Source organism: Thermobia domestica, chromosome 3 (genome assembly GCF_964235325.1).
Source record: "Thermobia domestica chromosome 3, izTheDome1.hap1.1, whole genome shotgun sequence".
Lineage (NCBI taxonomy): Eukaryota > Metazoa > Arthropoda > Insecta > Zygentoma > Lepismatidae > Thermobia > Thermobia domestica.
The window spans coordinates 87,391,603-87,410,076 of record NC_137456.1 but is presented as its reverse complement, the minus strand read 5'-3'; the positions used below and the strand labels follow the sequence as shown (position 1 = coordinate 87,410,076).

Sequence of the window (18,474 nt, the reverse complement as noted above, 5' to 3'; positions counted from 1 at the left end):
AATGTGAGCTTCTGACTATTGAGTCATCGTTGCACTACTGTTTTGACATATTCGTCAATTTGAAATCCCTGCTCTCCAAGATGTTCTTTCAAGGTCGGGAAGAGATTATAATCACTGGACATTAGATCAGGGATGATGAAAGATGGACACATTGCCATTGGCTCCCAAGAACTGTTGTGACATGTTCAGTGGGAGTTTGTGTAACATCCATAATACAGTCCTGATCTAGCGCCCAGTGATTATTATCTTCCCCAGCCTTGAACTAACATCTTGGAGCCACACATTCCAACGTATGGAAGATATCAAAACAGCTGTGCTACCCTAGCTAAACACACACACACACACACACACACATATATATATATATATATATATATATATATATATATATATATATATATATATATATATATATATATATATATATTGGCGGGTCCAGGATATGATCAAGGGAGGGGCTAAACTATAGTTTGCAGCTTTATCCAGTGTAAAGCAGGATTGAAGCCCATTTTATCAAGTGTATACCTGAGCGTCAAGGGGGCTATAGCCCCTATAGCCCCCTTTGGATCCACGCCTATATATATATATAATATATATAGCGTACCTCAAATTAATGGTACCCTCTTCAAAACTGAATATCTCACTAATGAAAGTAGATAGGTATACAATTTTGGGGGTTTTGTACTTTAAAGACGTAAATATATATTTATTTTTTAAAATGAAAATCAAGACAAATACTGCATCCAACAGGATGGGGCGCGACCTTACTTTCATCTCGGTATGAGGATTTTCTCGATCGCACATTTCCTGAGGGATGAATAGAACAAAGAGTCAGTACCCACCTCGATCTTCGGATTTAATCCCCTTACTTTTTTCTTTGCGGAACTGTAAAGAACACAGTGTACGCTGAAAAACTACAAATACTATAAGATGAGAGAGCAAATTGATCAGACCCGTAAACTATACCATTAGCAGTAGCGTATTTAGGAGGGTGGCTATCGGGCTCAAGCCCCCCCCCCAAATAAATTTGTTATAGGCACAACTTCATTAAAATTTATCGGCACCCAAAGGAAAAATAAAAGTGCTTATTCACGTGTTGTGCATAGCCCCCCTAAACAAAATCCTAAATACGCCACTGACCATTAGAAACAATAAAATCGGTATTTCGCTCTATTCTATGTCGTTGTTGGCAATGCATTGCAGCTAAAGGTAACCATAGTGAATATTTACGTCCTTGAAGTACACAACTCCATAGAAATGTAGTATGTCTCTGGTTATTTAGTAAGGAATTGTATTTTAAAGAATGTATACATTAAATTTAGACACCCTATTTATGGTGCCCAATCACCATGTAAATAATATAACCTTCGATTTTGATTTTGATGTGGAAAGGGTTAAAATAGACATTTTAAAGCAAAATGAATTCGACACTTTTGGTCATATATACATATATAAATAGATATCAATGCTTATACATAACAAGAAATAAATTGATAGTAGCGGCAATAAGCTAATAAGTTTAACTGATGAGATAAATAAATGCATTTACATATAATCTATTTACTTATTCGACATGTATCTTTACAGCTGCGGACAGTCCTTATCAACCAATTCTGAAAAAAGTAGCCCTTCCTCTGATCCCACGGGATGCCTGCCAGAGAGCACTTCGACGGACTAGATTGGGCGCAGGGTTCAATTTACACTCCAGCGCTCTCTGTGCGGGTGGCCAGCGAGGTCAGGATACTTGCGTAGTAAGTGTCTGATGAATAGTGTTTTCTTTCTTTCTTTCTTTCTTTCTTTTTTTTTTAAATCCCTTTATGATTCGGTTACTTTTGTATTTGTTTGTTTGTTCATATCAAATATTGCAAGTTAAATTTAACGCACCTCCTTTCTAAAGAGAGCTCTGAAGTTTTGTACGGATACGTAAGCCCGATGGCAATACAATATTTTCATTTTAGGTTCTCGTTTTACTGTTCATTTAGAAATAATGATAAACCGCCTGCTGCCTATACAGCCCAAATCATCACTTAAGTTTGGTTGGTTGCAGATAACTAGAGGTTTCGTTGACTTCATATCAATAAATTTTGAGTATTCACAAGAGATTTACCTAGTAAGATTAGTATTGTTTTAATAGTTGTCAGAGAAGATCAGTACTGGTTCGAAACTTTTAGGTAGCGCCTCTAATGGCAGTGGCGGATCTAGCCCGGGGCCGGGGGGGCTAGGCCCCCAGTTTTCAGGGTGAAGAAAATAATTTAAGCTATTGTTTATATATTTTTGAAACTTTATAGTAAACTTATGATATACTTCTCATTGTCTAGGGTCTGGCAGTCCCCTGTTTTTACCTTCTAGATCCGCCACTGAATAATGGATAAATTAGTAGAAACTATTGCCTTTTAGAATGCTTTCATTCATTCTTTCTTTCTTTCCCTTTTCTTTTTTTCTTTTTTCTTTTTCTTTCTTTTTTTTACAATTCTTAATATATTGAAGTGTATGAATAAACGTGACTAATATTATTATACATGACGCGCTCGGTAGTTCAACACCCATGGGGCTAGCAAGGTGCTGAACTATTGGATATATTGGTAAAAACTGTGGAGACGGTTAGATTGAGTGTAAATGCGTAATAAAACGGCATTACTGTATGTACTGTACTTAAAAACGCATTTATTGGCAAAAATTTAAGTCATATTTAGAATCATATTTTTCTATCAAAATCATATACAGTACAGTTAGGCCAGTCAATGAAAACTGAATAAGGAAAAAAAAATGGTGAAAAGCTGGAACAAATTTTATTTTCTTCATAAGAGTGTCCGTAACAAAATACCTACTAATTTTTCACCCCTCTACTACTTCGGATTTGGCTGCCATCTTGAAAAAATGGCGCCAAAAATGAGTTTTTTTGTAAATATCTCGCATGGAAAGCATTCCAGAGCAAAACGTGTTACTCGTATTACAAAAAATAATCTACATTAAATTCTCTACAAAAAATGTTTTCATTTTTCTCTAGGATGCATCGTTTAGAAGCTATAGACGTGGCTAATTACGTATTTCTTTTTCAGCATTGCTTTGTAGTAGAACATTAACGAAAATTTTATGATACTATTTTGTTTTAGTGATTTTTTTTTATAAAATATAAATTAATATTTTTTTTTCGCATGCTACCCTAGCCAGCTGTTTTAAGTTGGTCAGAAGGAAGCAGCTGAGGTTAAATTAATAACATAGCAGTCAAGGTGGAACAAAACGAGCCCTAAGGGGCTTCTAACCCTCTTCACTGGCTGATGCTCGCTCAGCTATGTTTCGTAACGTAAATAAATCACTTTTTTGAGTATTATTTTCATCTTATTTTAATGAAAAAAGTGTTATAAAAATTTAAAGAAAAATAAAACTCTCCGTGGGCTGGGTTTGAACCCATGCCAAAAGGACTTTCATTTACTAGCATGATCACTAGCACATTTTTTTAAAGTTAACGGACTCACCGAATGTGTCTCAGTAACTTACTTGAACTAACTAACTTATTACTAATTTTACTTACTTTACTCGTTTAACTGGCTTTTCCAATCTCCTAGAACGACAGGAACACGAACACAGAAAAATCGAGGACAGTTAACAATCACCAAGACTCTCCTACCGGGAATCGAACCCGGGACCCCGTACACTAAAGGCGTACGTGCTAGCCACTAGACCAGCCAGGACGGCACAGTGTAGAGACGGTTCGGTTCGGCTTCAGTTAACCGTTCCAAACCGTTTAAGTGGCAAAAACCGAAACCGCGGTTTACGTTTTCAGGAACCGTCCACCCCTAGGGCACACGCTCAGCTACGTGGTGCGACAGCATCGGACGTTTGCTTTCTTCTATATGATGCTACGTGGTAAGAAACGGATAAGGCCAACCAATCAGAACCATGTGTTTAGTTCCTACGTCCGGGAGTATTACTTCCCCGAAGGAGTAGTCTTTTATAATGCTAGGGCAGTTAAATTTGATTTTTTTTTGATAGAATGGGAAGAGATCAATGAGAGACGTTTGGTGCATCTAGCAAGAAATATATAATTTTAATCAGATGTGAGTAAAATGAGTCAAGTTAATTTGGTAAACAGTTCATATATAGTTTTACTTCAACTTTTTATTCAAAGAAAACTACAACAACCTGTTTTAGAGGGGTAAAAATAATTTAGGGCGGTTACCACCCACTCTAGGGCCTCCCTATCAACAGGTTCGGCATGACATGTTCATTTCTTTTAAATTGGCTTTATTTTTCTTTCTTTCTTTCTTCAGTGAATTTTTGGAAACAATCTAGCAAAAAGTATAATGATGAATCTATTGTAGAAAATAAGAATATCTCGTTGTTTCTCCTTCGTATATATTTCTTCGCTAAATATTCTTTGTTTTACAACAGGGAGATGGGGGTGGCCCTTTGGTATGTGCAACAACGGAGGATCCTCATCGTTTCGTGCAAGTGGGCATCGTATCCTGGGGAGTTGGCTGTGGAATGTATGGTGTCCCAGGCGTCTACACCAACGTCTCAATGTTCACGGCATGGATCAACCAGAACATCCCGTTGCTTCTGACTAATGGAACGTCTACTAGTACTAGCAGTACCTCTACTACTACTACCACTACTACCAAAAGGCCTTATTATGGAGCTTATCCCCTCAGTTATGGATAAAAATTAGCGTCTTTTGGTATCGCCTGATAGAAAATAAAATTACAAATCTTATATAGAGTTTAAATATAGGATATTTCTTTTGTCAACAACTGCACAAAGTCATCAGCGTAACTAGGATATTTGGCAAGGAGAGTAGGGAATTAAAATTAAAAAAAAAAATCTGTATAGAGATAGTTCACTATTTTTCAAATTAACTCCTCGAAGCAGAATAGATCATAGAATTTTCAAATCGAACAACAAAATTTTCATGTTTAAAATGAATATATTAACGTAGGCCTAGAAGGTCATGTGATTACCCATGGAGAAAACAATACATAGTTGATCTACTATTTAGTATACACACGTGTATACAGTCTTATTCAACAATTCTAGCTATCCATCTCTGTTTTAACCCTTTAGAGACGAGCGTGGCATACAAATATAGCCAATCGTTCCGTTGAGGACTCGTGTAATATATAAACACAAAATCTGAACCTGGAGAGGAGGGGTGTGGTTCATAAGCTTCGCCTATATTTAATTTACATTGTACGTAATGTAATGTAGCAAAACTTCAACTTGAAAATTATATATTTAGTTATTTTTGCGTCTCTAAAGAAAGAATGATTTAAAATAGCAGTCTCTAAAGGGTTAAAAGTTCAATTCACGGAATAGTACATAGAAAATTTTAATAAGCTAGCTTGAAGGCCAGATTTTAATTTGGCCAAAGAAGATTCAAAATTGTTTGATTTAGACGCAGCAATAAACATATAGAACTTTTATTTTTTAAAAACAGAGTAGGTGGCCAGTTCTCTTTAAAGACTGTACATAATAAACCAATATGCGTGCAGAGTAAGTCAATTGACAGCTAAGCTACCAAATTTGGTCAAAAACTTTCTATGGGACTTTCAATGCGTAGTTACCACGCATATACAGGTGTTTTAAAAGATCGGCAAATTAGTAGTATGGGATAAATTTTGTTCAAATTTTTCAGTTTGTCCTATTTTTTATATTATTATTTGTTAGTGAATAACTTAAACACAATGAAGAATATTAAAAGTTTAGTGAGCCAAAATATTATTAAACAGACTATTAACCGTTTTCAAGACCTTCCGCGTAGTGTACAAACGTGAGTGCCCAACAACATATTTCTGATGTATAATAAAAGGCGTGGAGTTGGTTATAGTATAGTTTACTTAATAGTGTTTTGTAGATACTACCCGGCACACAAACTTTCTACATGTTTAATGGTCTTCATTGTCTCTAACTTTTTCACTAAAATTCACACACTGGAGTGAGTTTAGCAAACAATTGAATGGCTCCGCCGAACGACGTTGCAAGCGACAATAATCGAATTTACAGAAATCGAAAAAAAGAAACTATATGTTGATTATTTATAGGCTTTAAGTTTACTTTCTCAGCTTCAAACTATGTCTATATATCAAATGATGTTATATACATTTGGAACTTCTATTACAGTATCATTTAACAACGTTGCAAGCGACGGGGCTAGCAACATTGTTCATAGTTCTAGCTATACTAAACACTGAGGCTGGTATAGTAATGCATGTCAGTTTGAAAATACGACTTTTATGAATACATGAATGTTACTAAAAAATCACAATGAACTGTTGGACATCGTTAATATGAAAAGTTTTGAGAAAAAGGGACAAACTTTTGAGGAATTGTTTAACATTGTTCTTCTTTAATTTTTTCATAAAATTCCACAAACTGTTTAGGGATGTATTTGCCCATTTCTAACAAGTCCTTTTTTTTTTTTTTTTTTTTTTGGCCACTTTGATTGTAAGTTTCTCATCATGCAAAGGTGGGAAACTGCGAATTTTCATCGAAGAGTGTCGTTTGTTCCTGGGACCCTTCACTTTCTTTTTTTTTTGGGGGGGGGGGATGTGTGCGTTGACCAGCTTTGAAGGACGCTATGGGATGTTCTTGCACAAAATGTGTTATGTTTTTGGTCAGAATATGCAGGGGTGCCCACAAGAGGGGGGGGGGTATGACGCAAACTGCGTCATTGAAATATTGGGGGAGGTAAAAATCTATATAAATATGTTTGAGGGGGTGTAAAAATTAATCGAAAAGTTTTTTTTCATGGAAGAACACCTACGGATAGACAATTGAGGGGGGGGGGTGCGTCATGGACATGAGGAGGGGGTCACCACTGGAATATGGACGATAATCATCTAAAGTTAGTAGTATTGTTACTAAAATAGCAAACGTTTTCGCAGTATACTGCATACAAACTTAATGTACCGTACGTCGATTGCAACGTTGTTCTACTTACTTCTTCAGATGATAGTTTGCCAGGCACAGGCTGCTTTGTTTTAGATATTGTAATGTCTTGTAGGTAGAGTTAATAACGGTCCGGGTGTTTTCCCCTTCACCAATTTTATTACAAAATTCAAATACAAATAACTCTGAATTTACAAAGAATAATCTAATAGTGTCTTTCCTTATGATAGACCAAGATGAAGGAAAAGGTGTTTTGCACGGTGTCCCTTCAGCTCATTGCAGCCTCCAGAACACCTGCGGAGATTTTAGGTGAATACTTGTAGGAAAACCTCCTCAGCCCACTGCAGCTTTGTGAGGTTTAGATGTGGATAGGATTCCCTAGTCCCGGGCGACTTCGGGTTTAGGTATAGGTTAACTCCTTAGTCCAAGGCTACCTCGGGAGCTGGTGTCGGCTATTTAATCAGCAGTCAACTGATAGTTGGTTCCTCTTCGGGCTCATCTTTTATAGATAGTCTCCTGGTGGCTCGTTCCTCCTCGTGCTCCATCGTTTTGATTTCGTGTCTTCCTTGTTGTAGTTTCTCGTCTGATTGTGGTGTTTGTAAATAGTAGCACGTATAGTGGTGAAATGTGCTTGCGCTGAAGGTGGGAATCCTTACAATATATATAGATTTCCAGCATTTCTTACAAGTTTATGACATTTATCTTTCCACTCACATTAATTTTCCTCTTTTTACCATTATTTAAACGATTTTTTGGTCACCAGGCGAGAGAATAACAATATCTGCGGCTGACATCACGTCGGTTGCAACCAGTACCGTGCAGTGGGGAAGGCGAGTGGGGCAACGGTCCCGGGCGTCGAAGTAAGGGGGCGCAAAATTCGGGAAGAAAAAGAAAAGATATATATACAAAATGGAAGGAAAAAGTAATAAAGAGGGCTCAAAATCAAGGAAAAGCAGAGTTTATTTTTGAAAAGTTTCTTACGTTTCGCGCCAACCATGGTCTGTCCATCTCACTCATATGTATGGGAGGACGTCGTCGTATACTCTCGCCCCGGGCGCTGATTTTCCACGGCACGGTACTGATTGCAACGTTGCTCTGGCAGAGAGTGACGATTTGATGCTCAATCCACTGGCTGTTAAGTGCTACCAAACTCAATATAATGGAAAAAGAAATAACCTATGTGGTGGGGAATGTCGTTTCCCATGTTGTTCTGTTAAAATCTCAATGTGACAAAAATTGTCGCTTACAACGTTGTTCGGCAGAGCTATTCAATTAAATACTGTACCAATGTAATGGTCATAGATCATTTTACTATTATTATCAAGAGATTTTGCAAAAATGAAACGCACAGGGAAGGTTCTGTTCTGGGATGTTTAATCATGCTATTCCTTTTGTCTTGCCACATATGGAAACCATGTTCAGCTTCTTGCATGAAATGTTGAAATGGATTCAATATTTCATTTTCTGATACAGTTGTCAACAAAAGTAGACTATAGTATAACCATGTGCGCAGGGACAGATCCAGGATTTTCTGACGGGCGGGGTGCACAAATAACTACCACTACATTTGAATTAAATTCGAATTTTTTAAATGCCTTTAGGCATCTGTGGTGTGAATGAGGACTCCTTTTCCTTCAACCTTCAAAAAATCGACTTAAACTATTGCTTTTGCAAAACTTCGCTTTCGTTTAAGTCCCAAACCGGAAATATGAAGGCAGAAAGTTTCAGAAAGTGTTGGTATTTTCACTGCAAGCTTCTCATTTTAGATAATGTATATTTATAACGAAGGGGGTGTACGTGCACCCTCTAAATTCGGCCCTGTATGTACGTAAAAAGTAGGGTAGGACAATCAAGAAACACACAATTAACAATTTAGAGAAGAAATATATATATATTTATTCAACCTAATAAATATATACAAATAATTTAAAATAAGCTTGAATCTCTTTATATACAGATAAAATATACTCATTATATTTACTCTATATGTAAAAAAAATATGTATACTTTCAATATATTTTACCAAAATCGAATTTGTTTTGAATATTCGTTGTCTTGTTTAAGGTCCCTTGTATCATCCCCAGTAGCTGTAGGTTTCTCTAACTCTTTTTCACAGTGAAGAAACGTGGCTGCTTTCAGAGTAGATTGCAATTCGCGAACTTGTTTGCTGAGAACCTCATTGTCAAACTTAAGGCCATTGTTCTCACGCAATGCTTCCAGCAGACGAGACTGGTGGCTGTCTCTCGACTTGGACAACAACTCTTCAAGCACTCTTTCATGCTCCTCCGTCCTCATTTTTAGTTTGGTCATCGCAGTGTCCAGATTGTTACGAAGACAACGTATTGTCTCACTGTAGCTTTCTGCCTGTTAGAAGAGAATGATAAAACAAAATAAAATATATCCTCAAAGTACAATAATTTCTAGCAATTTCTATCTTCACGTTCCATGGTTATGGTTCATTTTGCCCTAAATGAAATGAATTGAAATTTCTAGTTTTATGTTCCATACGAATGCCTTTGAGGCTGAATGAAATGAAATGAAATTTCTAGTTTTACCTCCGATGTTTATACCGTTTAGGCTAAAGGAAATGGGTGATTAATGAAAGCGAATCATAATAAAAATAATCCGTGTAATGAGATTGTGAGAGAAAATGGGAGAACCCCAAGAAAATCCACGGACAGATGTTGTCCACAACTAACTCACATATCCTGGGATGAAACCAGAGACCTCTAGCACCAGAGGTGGATGTCATGACCATTCTACCAGATGTAATAATTTTTGACACTTTTAGGATGATGAAAGAAAAATGCTTCCATTGTAGTTATTGTCGTTTGTACTCATTCTACCTGGGTGAATGTGTCGAAAACAAGTTTAATCCTAAGTTAACGAATCGCGCGCAAAATTCACCAGGATTCTCTCCAAACAACGTCAGGGTTTGCTTTGGGAGTCGCATTAGTTAACATTTCTGATCATTAGACAATCTTGAGACCATTGTGATGACATTTTGTGCATGCACAGAATCTCGCTAAGGATGTGTTCACCGTACTCATGAGACATCTTCATAACGTCTATTTCTAGTTTTGATAACCACCTTCGATCGTCCATGACTATGTCTTGAACTTTGTTTACATTTTCGTCCTTTGTAGCAATGCGTGGTATTTCTGAGTGGGAGTTATTTTTCCAGCTTTTGATGATCATATTTGAATCCAGCTTCTCACTTTTTGACCTAGCATACAATGGACATGTGTTTTCAATATAGCTACCATGTTCTTATGGATTTCCTTTTATATAATTTCTTTATTGCTCAGGTAAGTGATGACAACTCGATTTGCAATATTTTTTTCCATTTTGCTGGGTTCGTTCACCCCACTGCTTGGTCCTTTATAAAATACAAGCAAACCAAGTGTAATTGTTCGACTTTACATTGCATACGTATAAACGTTTTTGATACATGTCCAGTCCGTTTCATTTCCCTACTCCTACTTCTTCAAGGTGATGCTTCGATTTTTCTTTCCACGTTTCGTACATTGTATGGCTCGCCATACTCCGTAAAATATATCCACCCATCTCCTTTAAGCTACACAACAGGGACAGGATAAACTGGACTTATTTTAGTAAAAGAATATAGAAAGCATCGTGCATCAAGTACAAATTCAGTCCGTTGTCAATCTGTCCACAGCATAACAGCAACGTCTAGTGATTATGCTCCATTAATTAGCCTTCTACTAGAATTCAATTTGCATGTCTATCCTTAGGTACAGCTGTTAATAGCGCACATATTGAGGTATATATAATAAGAAGTAATTGAACTTACGTGAAAATCTGCTTTAAAGTATAATATTCTTCATTACTTCTGAACTATATAGTGTAAAGTTACTATTTTTGTTTCATGCTTTTTCTCGGTACCCCTTCCAACACAGTTCTCGGAGCTGCCCCTCCTCTATTTGCGATCAGCGGTAGTGTTCTAAGTAGTCGCTAATTTAAATTAAACAGCAAATATATATGTAAAAGAAATCTACAGACTCACTCGCTGATACACATCAACAGATCTCCGAAAGTATTAGGCGTAAAACCTTGAAATCTTGTATAAATATTTCCCTTTTATTCTAGGGTGCAAACGGGGTTTTGTGAAATGTGATCTCAAAGGGGAAAATAGGGTGGCTTAAATTATCTTTTTGCTGTTCTTCAGATCTCTAAAACTATTAGGTATAGAACATTGCAATTTTATATAAATATTATCCTTTGCATCCTAGAATGTACGTACATAGGACAGAGTTTTGCTAGATGTCATCCATAGGAAGGGGGAGTGATCGCATTTCTTTCTTCGTTCGCCACATCTACGAGACAATTAGCCAAAGAATCTTGGTATTTTGTGTAGGCCCTACATATTCTCGTTGCGCCTTACGGATAAGACGGGGGTCTGCAAAATGGAAACCGTAAGGGGAAAGCAGAAAGAGAATTGAATAATTCTTCGCTGTTCGCCAGATCTCCGAAATTGTCATAGTAAAACCTTGAAATTTTGTATAAAGATTCTCATTCCATTCCAGGCTCTAGATTAGGCGGAGTTTGGCGAAATATGATCTCTAAGTGGGAACTATCTCTTCTTTGTTCATTAGGAATTCTAAACTATTGAGCGCACAATCATAGAATCGTGTGCTATTTACTTTACGTATGTGTTCAATATCGAAGACGAAGAGGAATGGAATACAGGAAGGGGAAGGGATGAGAAATATCGTCTCTTATACTAGAAAAATTTGCTAGTAATCATATTAAAAGAAGAACCATCACATATCCAGTGTTCTGAGAACATTTTCAGGATATGGATGGTTTATTATATACTCTTATCCTATTGTGAGCCAATGTTGGAGAAAAAAGTTACCAATCTACAATCGAAGATTTTTTTTATTGGTTGTAGAATTAGTTTGGGCATGAGCTTAAAGATTTTCATAAAATGGAATGGGCTTACTATTTTCACCTAACGAGAAAGCGATTTGATTTTGGGGAAACTTGATATTTAAAACCAAAGCAATATAATGATAACGAGGTGGGATTAATTTTCCTTTATCGAAAAACGATTTAGCTAAGACAGCCATATATCTTACAAACTAAAAATCAGTCATGCAAATGCTTATTGTATAGAGCAAGGAGACAAATTAATACTAGAGTGGCTATAGCTAGTTACCTGTAAATCCTTCCTCTTTTTAAGTGCAAGGTACTTAGTGCAGAGACCTTCAATTGTTTCTTCTCGCTTAATCAAATCGCGGCGAACTTCCTTTAACTCCTCTCGGAGAGCTTGAACTTCCCCTTTCTTCTTGTTGATTTGCTGACCTCGGCGATGTAATACGTTTCGCAATTGATGGTACTCCAGAAGCAAGTCATGGTAACGCTCTTCGATACTAGATGAGTCTTTATGGGATGTATATTCTACCAAAGACTTCTGAGTTTTTGAGTCTGATTTTAAATTGAAAATATCTGTAAACAGAAGTGATGATGACTTATCATTCACTCTTCAACGCACATGATGTGTACTATTTAGTTTATTGATTGATAAGGGCTATGCTCTTTACGCTAAGGAATATAATGTTGAAAGATATGAAACGATAGAATAAAAAAAAATGTCATACGTAGGGAAAACTAAGATGCACTACTCTCAAAGCACGACTTTCGATTGAAATCCCAACACTACTCTGTGGTTCTATGTATAAAGGAAACCAACACCTAATACAGTGAAACCTCTACTAACGGACACCTCTATAAAGCGGACACCTCCCATAACGGACATATTTTGTAATCCCCAAACACTGTAATAGGAAAAAAGCATATTGGCAAACCTCTGTAAAGCGGACACTCTCTAGTACGGACACGGACAGTCTTTCTTGTCTTTTATAGGTATTATTTACCTCCGTATTACGGACACTTTCTCTAGAAACAAGTTGTAAAGTGCAGTAAAAATACACTTTCAGTAAACCATACGTATGTCACCAAGGAAGAAAGTGTGGGGTGTGACAACATTTTGCCTCCTCAACTGTCTGTTCAGCAACCCAGAGGAAGGGTCTCTGTTTCACAACATCCTTATATCCTTTGCTTGCATTCCACTCCCACCCAACCTGCTTCAGAAACAAAAGTGATTGACAGTTGCGCACTGTTTGGAATAACACATCATTCTACTGTCCCGCTGGAATCTCTAACCAAACAATAGACAAGTTTGGTATTTTTGACCACGGGTACGCATATTTTTTTTTAAAGTCATTGCTGGGCTGCAATTAACTCACAAATTAGAGCAACACACCGAAAACGTAGTAAGTAGCGATAAGTGTAAAGCGCAGAGAACTATAACATTTTATTCCCATGTTGTGCCTTGAATTGGTTGGCGCAAGATAATGCAGGTACAGTAACATTTTGATAATATTCATAAATACGTGATTCATGCAAAACAATAAAAAAATTCTAGTTGCATATTACCTTGTTTATTAATTTACGTAAGAAAATATTGAAATCTCTCTAAGGCGGACACCTCTCTATAGCGGACATTTTTTGATTCCCCACAGCTGTCCGCTTTAGAGAGGTTTCACTCTATGATTTTTGGGCAGTAGTTCAAGCCTACGTACAGCAGAGCCACTTTTCTTTCCTGATGTTTCAAGGAAGGATAATTCAGGGAGAAGGGACAGAAAAGCAAGCGATAACGCCATCTGTCACAGTATTTCTTGGTGTCTTCCATTATCCACTATTTCTCCTCTCATCCCGATTACTCGTCCTCCTACTTTCGAAATTATAATCTATTGCATCCCACCACATCCAATATTTTTTAAAATTCTACATATTTTCATACTTCAGAATGAAAGTTTATATATCACTTGTTGAATAGTAAAGAATAAAAAAAAATAAATAAAGCCCCTAGTTCGAAGACAGTTAAACTTGTAAAGGAACGATGGTGATTGGTCGAATCATAAAATGGATCAAAATGTAAAGATCTAAACAGCTACATGCATATCATCACAGAGTACTACAAACGAGAATATTTGTTGTTTCATAAGAAGTCAAATACTGTTCGTCTTGGCTTCACATTCGTTTTATTGTTTGTTGACGACCAAGTAGTCTAAATCGTCGTAATGAGAGTTGAAGAAGTGACTAACTTGCAATGTTTGAGATTGTTCAATACATGGGTACCAGCAGGATATTTCGTAGGTGGAGGCAAAGTTGTAGACATTTATTTTTCATTTCAATAAATATCTATAATTCTGTCAAGAAAGTATCTGGAAAGTATCATATTGTCAGTAAAATATGAACTATTTAATTCATCATACCTAGTAAGAAATTATTTTGTCGCCTTCAAAATATGGATAATTTAAAAAAATACATGTATTGCAACGATTAGCGCAATCATCAAAACACTTTTTAGTCATTTTCCGGAACAGCCTTTAGCTCCTTCAGATAATTTCGTTTGATGGGCTTAATTGAGTCAAAACGCCTTCTTCGAAATTATAATTTAAGTTTTAGAAACAGGAAAAATGTCAACTTGGGCCATGCCAAGTTAATATGGAGCTTGATCAAGAACATTCGTCGATTTTTTCGCCGAAACTTTGGTCACAATAATTGCCTTTCGTGATAGTGCGTTATACTGGTACACAATCCATGAATTGTTGTTTCACAATTCCAGTCTTTTGCGACGGATATTTTCACTTACAAACTCATGTTGCTGCTCTCCTCATGCTGCTCAAATAGTACTCTTCGTTGGATCTTTTTCCCTCTACGAGGAATTCTGAATGCACACCACGGCAATCAAAAAGCACAGTCACCATTACTTTCATTTTGGAGCGACTTTGATGTGTGTGTGTTTTTTTTTTTTTTTTTGCTCATTTTTCCTTGTCCATTCAGCAGCATATTAACTTATTTGCTTGTGAAACTGGTAAATCCATGACTCATCTCCCGTAATAATACGTTTCATGAATGTAAGATGGGATCTGGACAGATTGAGCAAGTCTTTAGAAATTTGTTTCCGATGTTCTTTTTGGAGAAAATTCTGCTCTCATAGAACAAGTCGAGTGGCAAAGTGTCTCATGCCCAAATTATCAATACGAATGGCACGAACGGTTTCGTGTGAAATGTTGAGATCCAGGACCATCTCTCTCAAGCTTTTGTGACAATTTTCCATCATTATTTCTCTCTCTTAGTTGATGTTTTCATCGATCGAAGACGTTGAAGCACGATTAAATTTTTACACTTCTTGGCATTCTTGAATGCTTTCTATCACGTGTATTCTTGAGTTTTAGACAAAACTAATTCGCCATATGTAGAAGTGAAACCTTTTCGCAACACTTTTGATATTTTGTAGCGTTAATTATCACAATTTTCGCATTTATCTCTCATATATTTTTTTAAATGTGGCACAAGTTTTTTTTATTTAATTGTGAAACTTGTAAACAGTATATTTTTGTTAGTAAGGCGTATCTAATACAAAACTGAGGATATGCCTTGATTAAGTGCACATTGTAGCTAATGTATTCACTGAAATATAGAAATTAATGCAAAAATTTAAACTCTTCCTCTAACCTCATTCTTTGTTAAAGGATACCATGCAGCAAGACGTTAGGAATTCTTCTAAGTTAGTTCTCCTGTTAGTAACAATCATATACTACTCTCGGCATCAACACTCGAAACTAGCAACTATATTGAACGTAACGAGCTGACAACAAAACAGAAGACCTGTGGTTAACTTTTAAACTGTTTAACAATGATACAATGTCAAATTCCTTATCTTCACTGTTGAGAACTTCAATAACCTTACTTTCAAATTCACGGTAAGCAAACAGATCATAAACATTTTCATCACGAAACACTGTCTACGATTTAAATAACAGTTTAGTTTTGTTGATGTCTACATCTTTATGAGTGAAACAGTTTCTGCATCAAATAACTCGCAGAGCTTTTTCGTAAATGCAACGTTTTTCAAATTAAATAATATTGGAAATGCGCTTTTTACTTATTATTAGCAATAATTAACAAGAATTCCACTTTTTTGTTTTCATTTGCATTTATCGCAAGTAATGCCGAATTTCGCAAATATTCGCGATAATATAAACGTGATTTCTGGTTCAGAAACGAAAAGTTTGAGGTTTACTGAAACATATAAGCATTTTTTTAACGTTTCGCTCATATCGCATTACTAAAAAAGTTTCATCTGTAGCCATATGTTTTTTCCAACATTTAAGATGATCTCGTACACGAACTTCCGTTGATAACACAAAATTTCAGGCAAATGTTTTGTTCAATAGTTTTATTCATTGTAAAAATCGCAAGGCACACTTGAGGTCAACTAAGAAAACCAACAGATGTAAACAAACTAATTGACCGATCGTGCTCATATTGCAATTGTAACTAGGCATGGTCCTGTCATCTTACCAGAGAAAAAATTACGAATCTTTTACGCCGGATTTTTAAATGAGAAATTGCAGATACTTTTTTTGACAGAATGTAGCATTTTAGGTATATGACTCAGCTTGGGATAGTGGAAACGAGTTAACCAGGGATCATTTCTACGATACCATCACAGTATTCATATATTGTTTTAAGCACTGTTGTTTTATTTTACTGATCACCTAACATCATATAATAGGTATTTTACAACAGATTTTGGGAAAGTAAAGTAAGAAAGGAAGCATTGAAGAATTACATTTAGAAAATATCGTTCGTGCTTGGAAACTTGATTCACTTGAATACCACAACTCCCTTCCTTGTGGATGTCGATGGTTGAATGTTTGAGGGATGAACCAAACTAAACTATTTCAGTTGGTTATTAATGGAGCTTTAATGTGAATAATGGGGAGAACATTTAGCTATGCCCAATAAATAAAGAGGCTAATCTTTAATTCTAGAGTAAACTACAATTGTTTCTTAATAACATTTCTTGTAATACTTAACAATTCACCCATTATGAAAATCAATGTAACACTAACGTTCAATTCAAATTGACTTGCACATTTGAGCTACAACTTTGCTTTGTTTTCCAACGGAATCAACACGTTCTATTAGTGTTTCCCTCTTTCACGAAGTCCTACGAAATTTTAATAAACTATATGCGTGCATAATTTACTGTAATGTTTTGTTATTCCTCATGTTCATTATCCTTGTTAGATCTCATTCCCTAATATCGTAAACCCTTTTCCTTCTTCGTTTACTTTTTAATTCATCCTCAAAAAATAGGAATCCTATCTTCCACAACTACCTAAGAACACTTTTCATATTAAATTAGACACAAATGAATACTCTGTACGTAGGTATAAAAACAGTTTGCGTACCTTTAAGACCATTGCTTCTTCTCCTCTCTCGTTCCAGTTCATTTGTAAGTCGCTTATTTTCTTCTTGCAATTCTGTGATTTTGATGAGCAACTTGTTCATACCCTGAAAGGACTCTCCAATGGACTGATCCAGTTCTTCCACTGTCTGCGTTACCATTGACATTTTCAGAGTGAACAACGCCTCACGAGGCAGGCAGCGACTCAGTTCAGCCGGTTTCGTTTCCTATCGTAACAAAGTGAAATTACTCTATTAGCTTTTTCGCGAATTTGGGTTTTGGTTCGAGCTGTCGGCATCCAAAATTGGACTACTTCAACCCAACAAAATTAAGATTGAGCGGTATAGTCCGGCGGTTAAGAGCCAACATTTTAGTGAACTCTGCATTTTGTGACTAAAAGGTCACACTTCTCACAAATGTTCTTCAGACTATACCCAACCATTTGCGAAGGGGAGCCAAGCTGAAATTCTTGATGGGTGGCTTTGCCAGGCGTGGTTGCATACCTAAAGGACTGGATTACTACATTTGATTACTGGATTACTGGATTACTGCATTTGATTTGGTATTTGACATTAACACCTATCACATTTTTTTTCAGACTATACCCATCCATTTGTGAAGGGCGTAAAGCTCAAATATCTTGTTTGGTGTTTATTAAATGCATGGTTCAGGGTCGTCATTTCAATTTCGCTGGGGAGGTAGGACCCCTACCGACATAAGAGTTTTACGTTTTTAATAGTATATCAATAGACAAGCGATTAAAGTAGATGTGTTCCTCAAAATGCATAGTTTGGGACTTTCGATCTCGTATAACCGTTTATAAGTTTTATCTACTGAAGTAGCCAACAAGGTTTGTCGATTGTATGAAAGATGAAACATTGTGTGTCCTGTTTCGTTAAAGTGCAATGTTTATACTACCCAGTGTGCGAATTAGATAATCTATATTGGAGGGGATAAAATTAGGCCAACAGGACATAAAGTCTGAAGGTTCAAATTTCAAAATAAAACAATAAATACCTTACCTCCCTCCATATATATATATATATATATATATATATATATATATATATATATGTGTGTGTGTGTGTGTGTGTGTGTGTGTGACATCTGTAATAAATAAGAGATTTATTAATTTAATAAATCTACCGGCAATAACTATGCACATATACAGTATATTGTCTGACATACACACACAACACTAAACCTTTCAGAACGTGTTTAAATGTTGTACTCACTCTTGTCCCCGTAGCTCTCTAAGCTTTATTTAGTTAATAATTCGGCCCGAGGGATAGCCATGA

At 36.2% G+C, this 18,474-nt stretch overlaps 1 protein-coding gene across 2 annotated transcripts in view; it reads right to left on the bottom strand.

The window, feature by feature from the left end:
• Positions 1 to 8,766: 8,766 nt before the first annotated feature.
• LOC145681466 (uncharacterized) overlaps positions 8,767 to 18,474 on the bottom strand; it is a 51,637-nt gene continuing 41,929 nt past the window's right edge. For both annotated transcript variants that reach the window (XM_081753105.1, XM_081753106.1), the window contains exons 2-4: positions 17,181 to 17,403; positions 12,068 to 12,357; positions 8,767 to 9,249 (exon numbers count right to left, since the gene is read on the bottom strand). In XM_081753105.1, the coding sequence (XP_081609231.1) occupies positions 8,905 to 9,249; positions 12,068 to 12,357; positions 17,181 to 17,403 (858 nt within the window). In that variant the 3' untranslated portion in view covers positions 8,767 to 8,904. The remainder of the gene's footprint in view (positions 9,250 to 12,067; positions 12,358 to 17,180; positions 17,404 to 18,474) is intronic.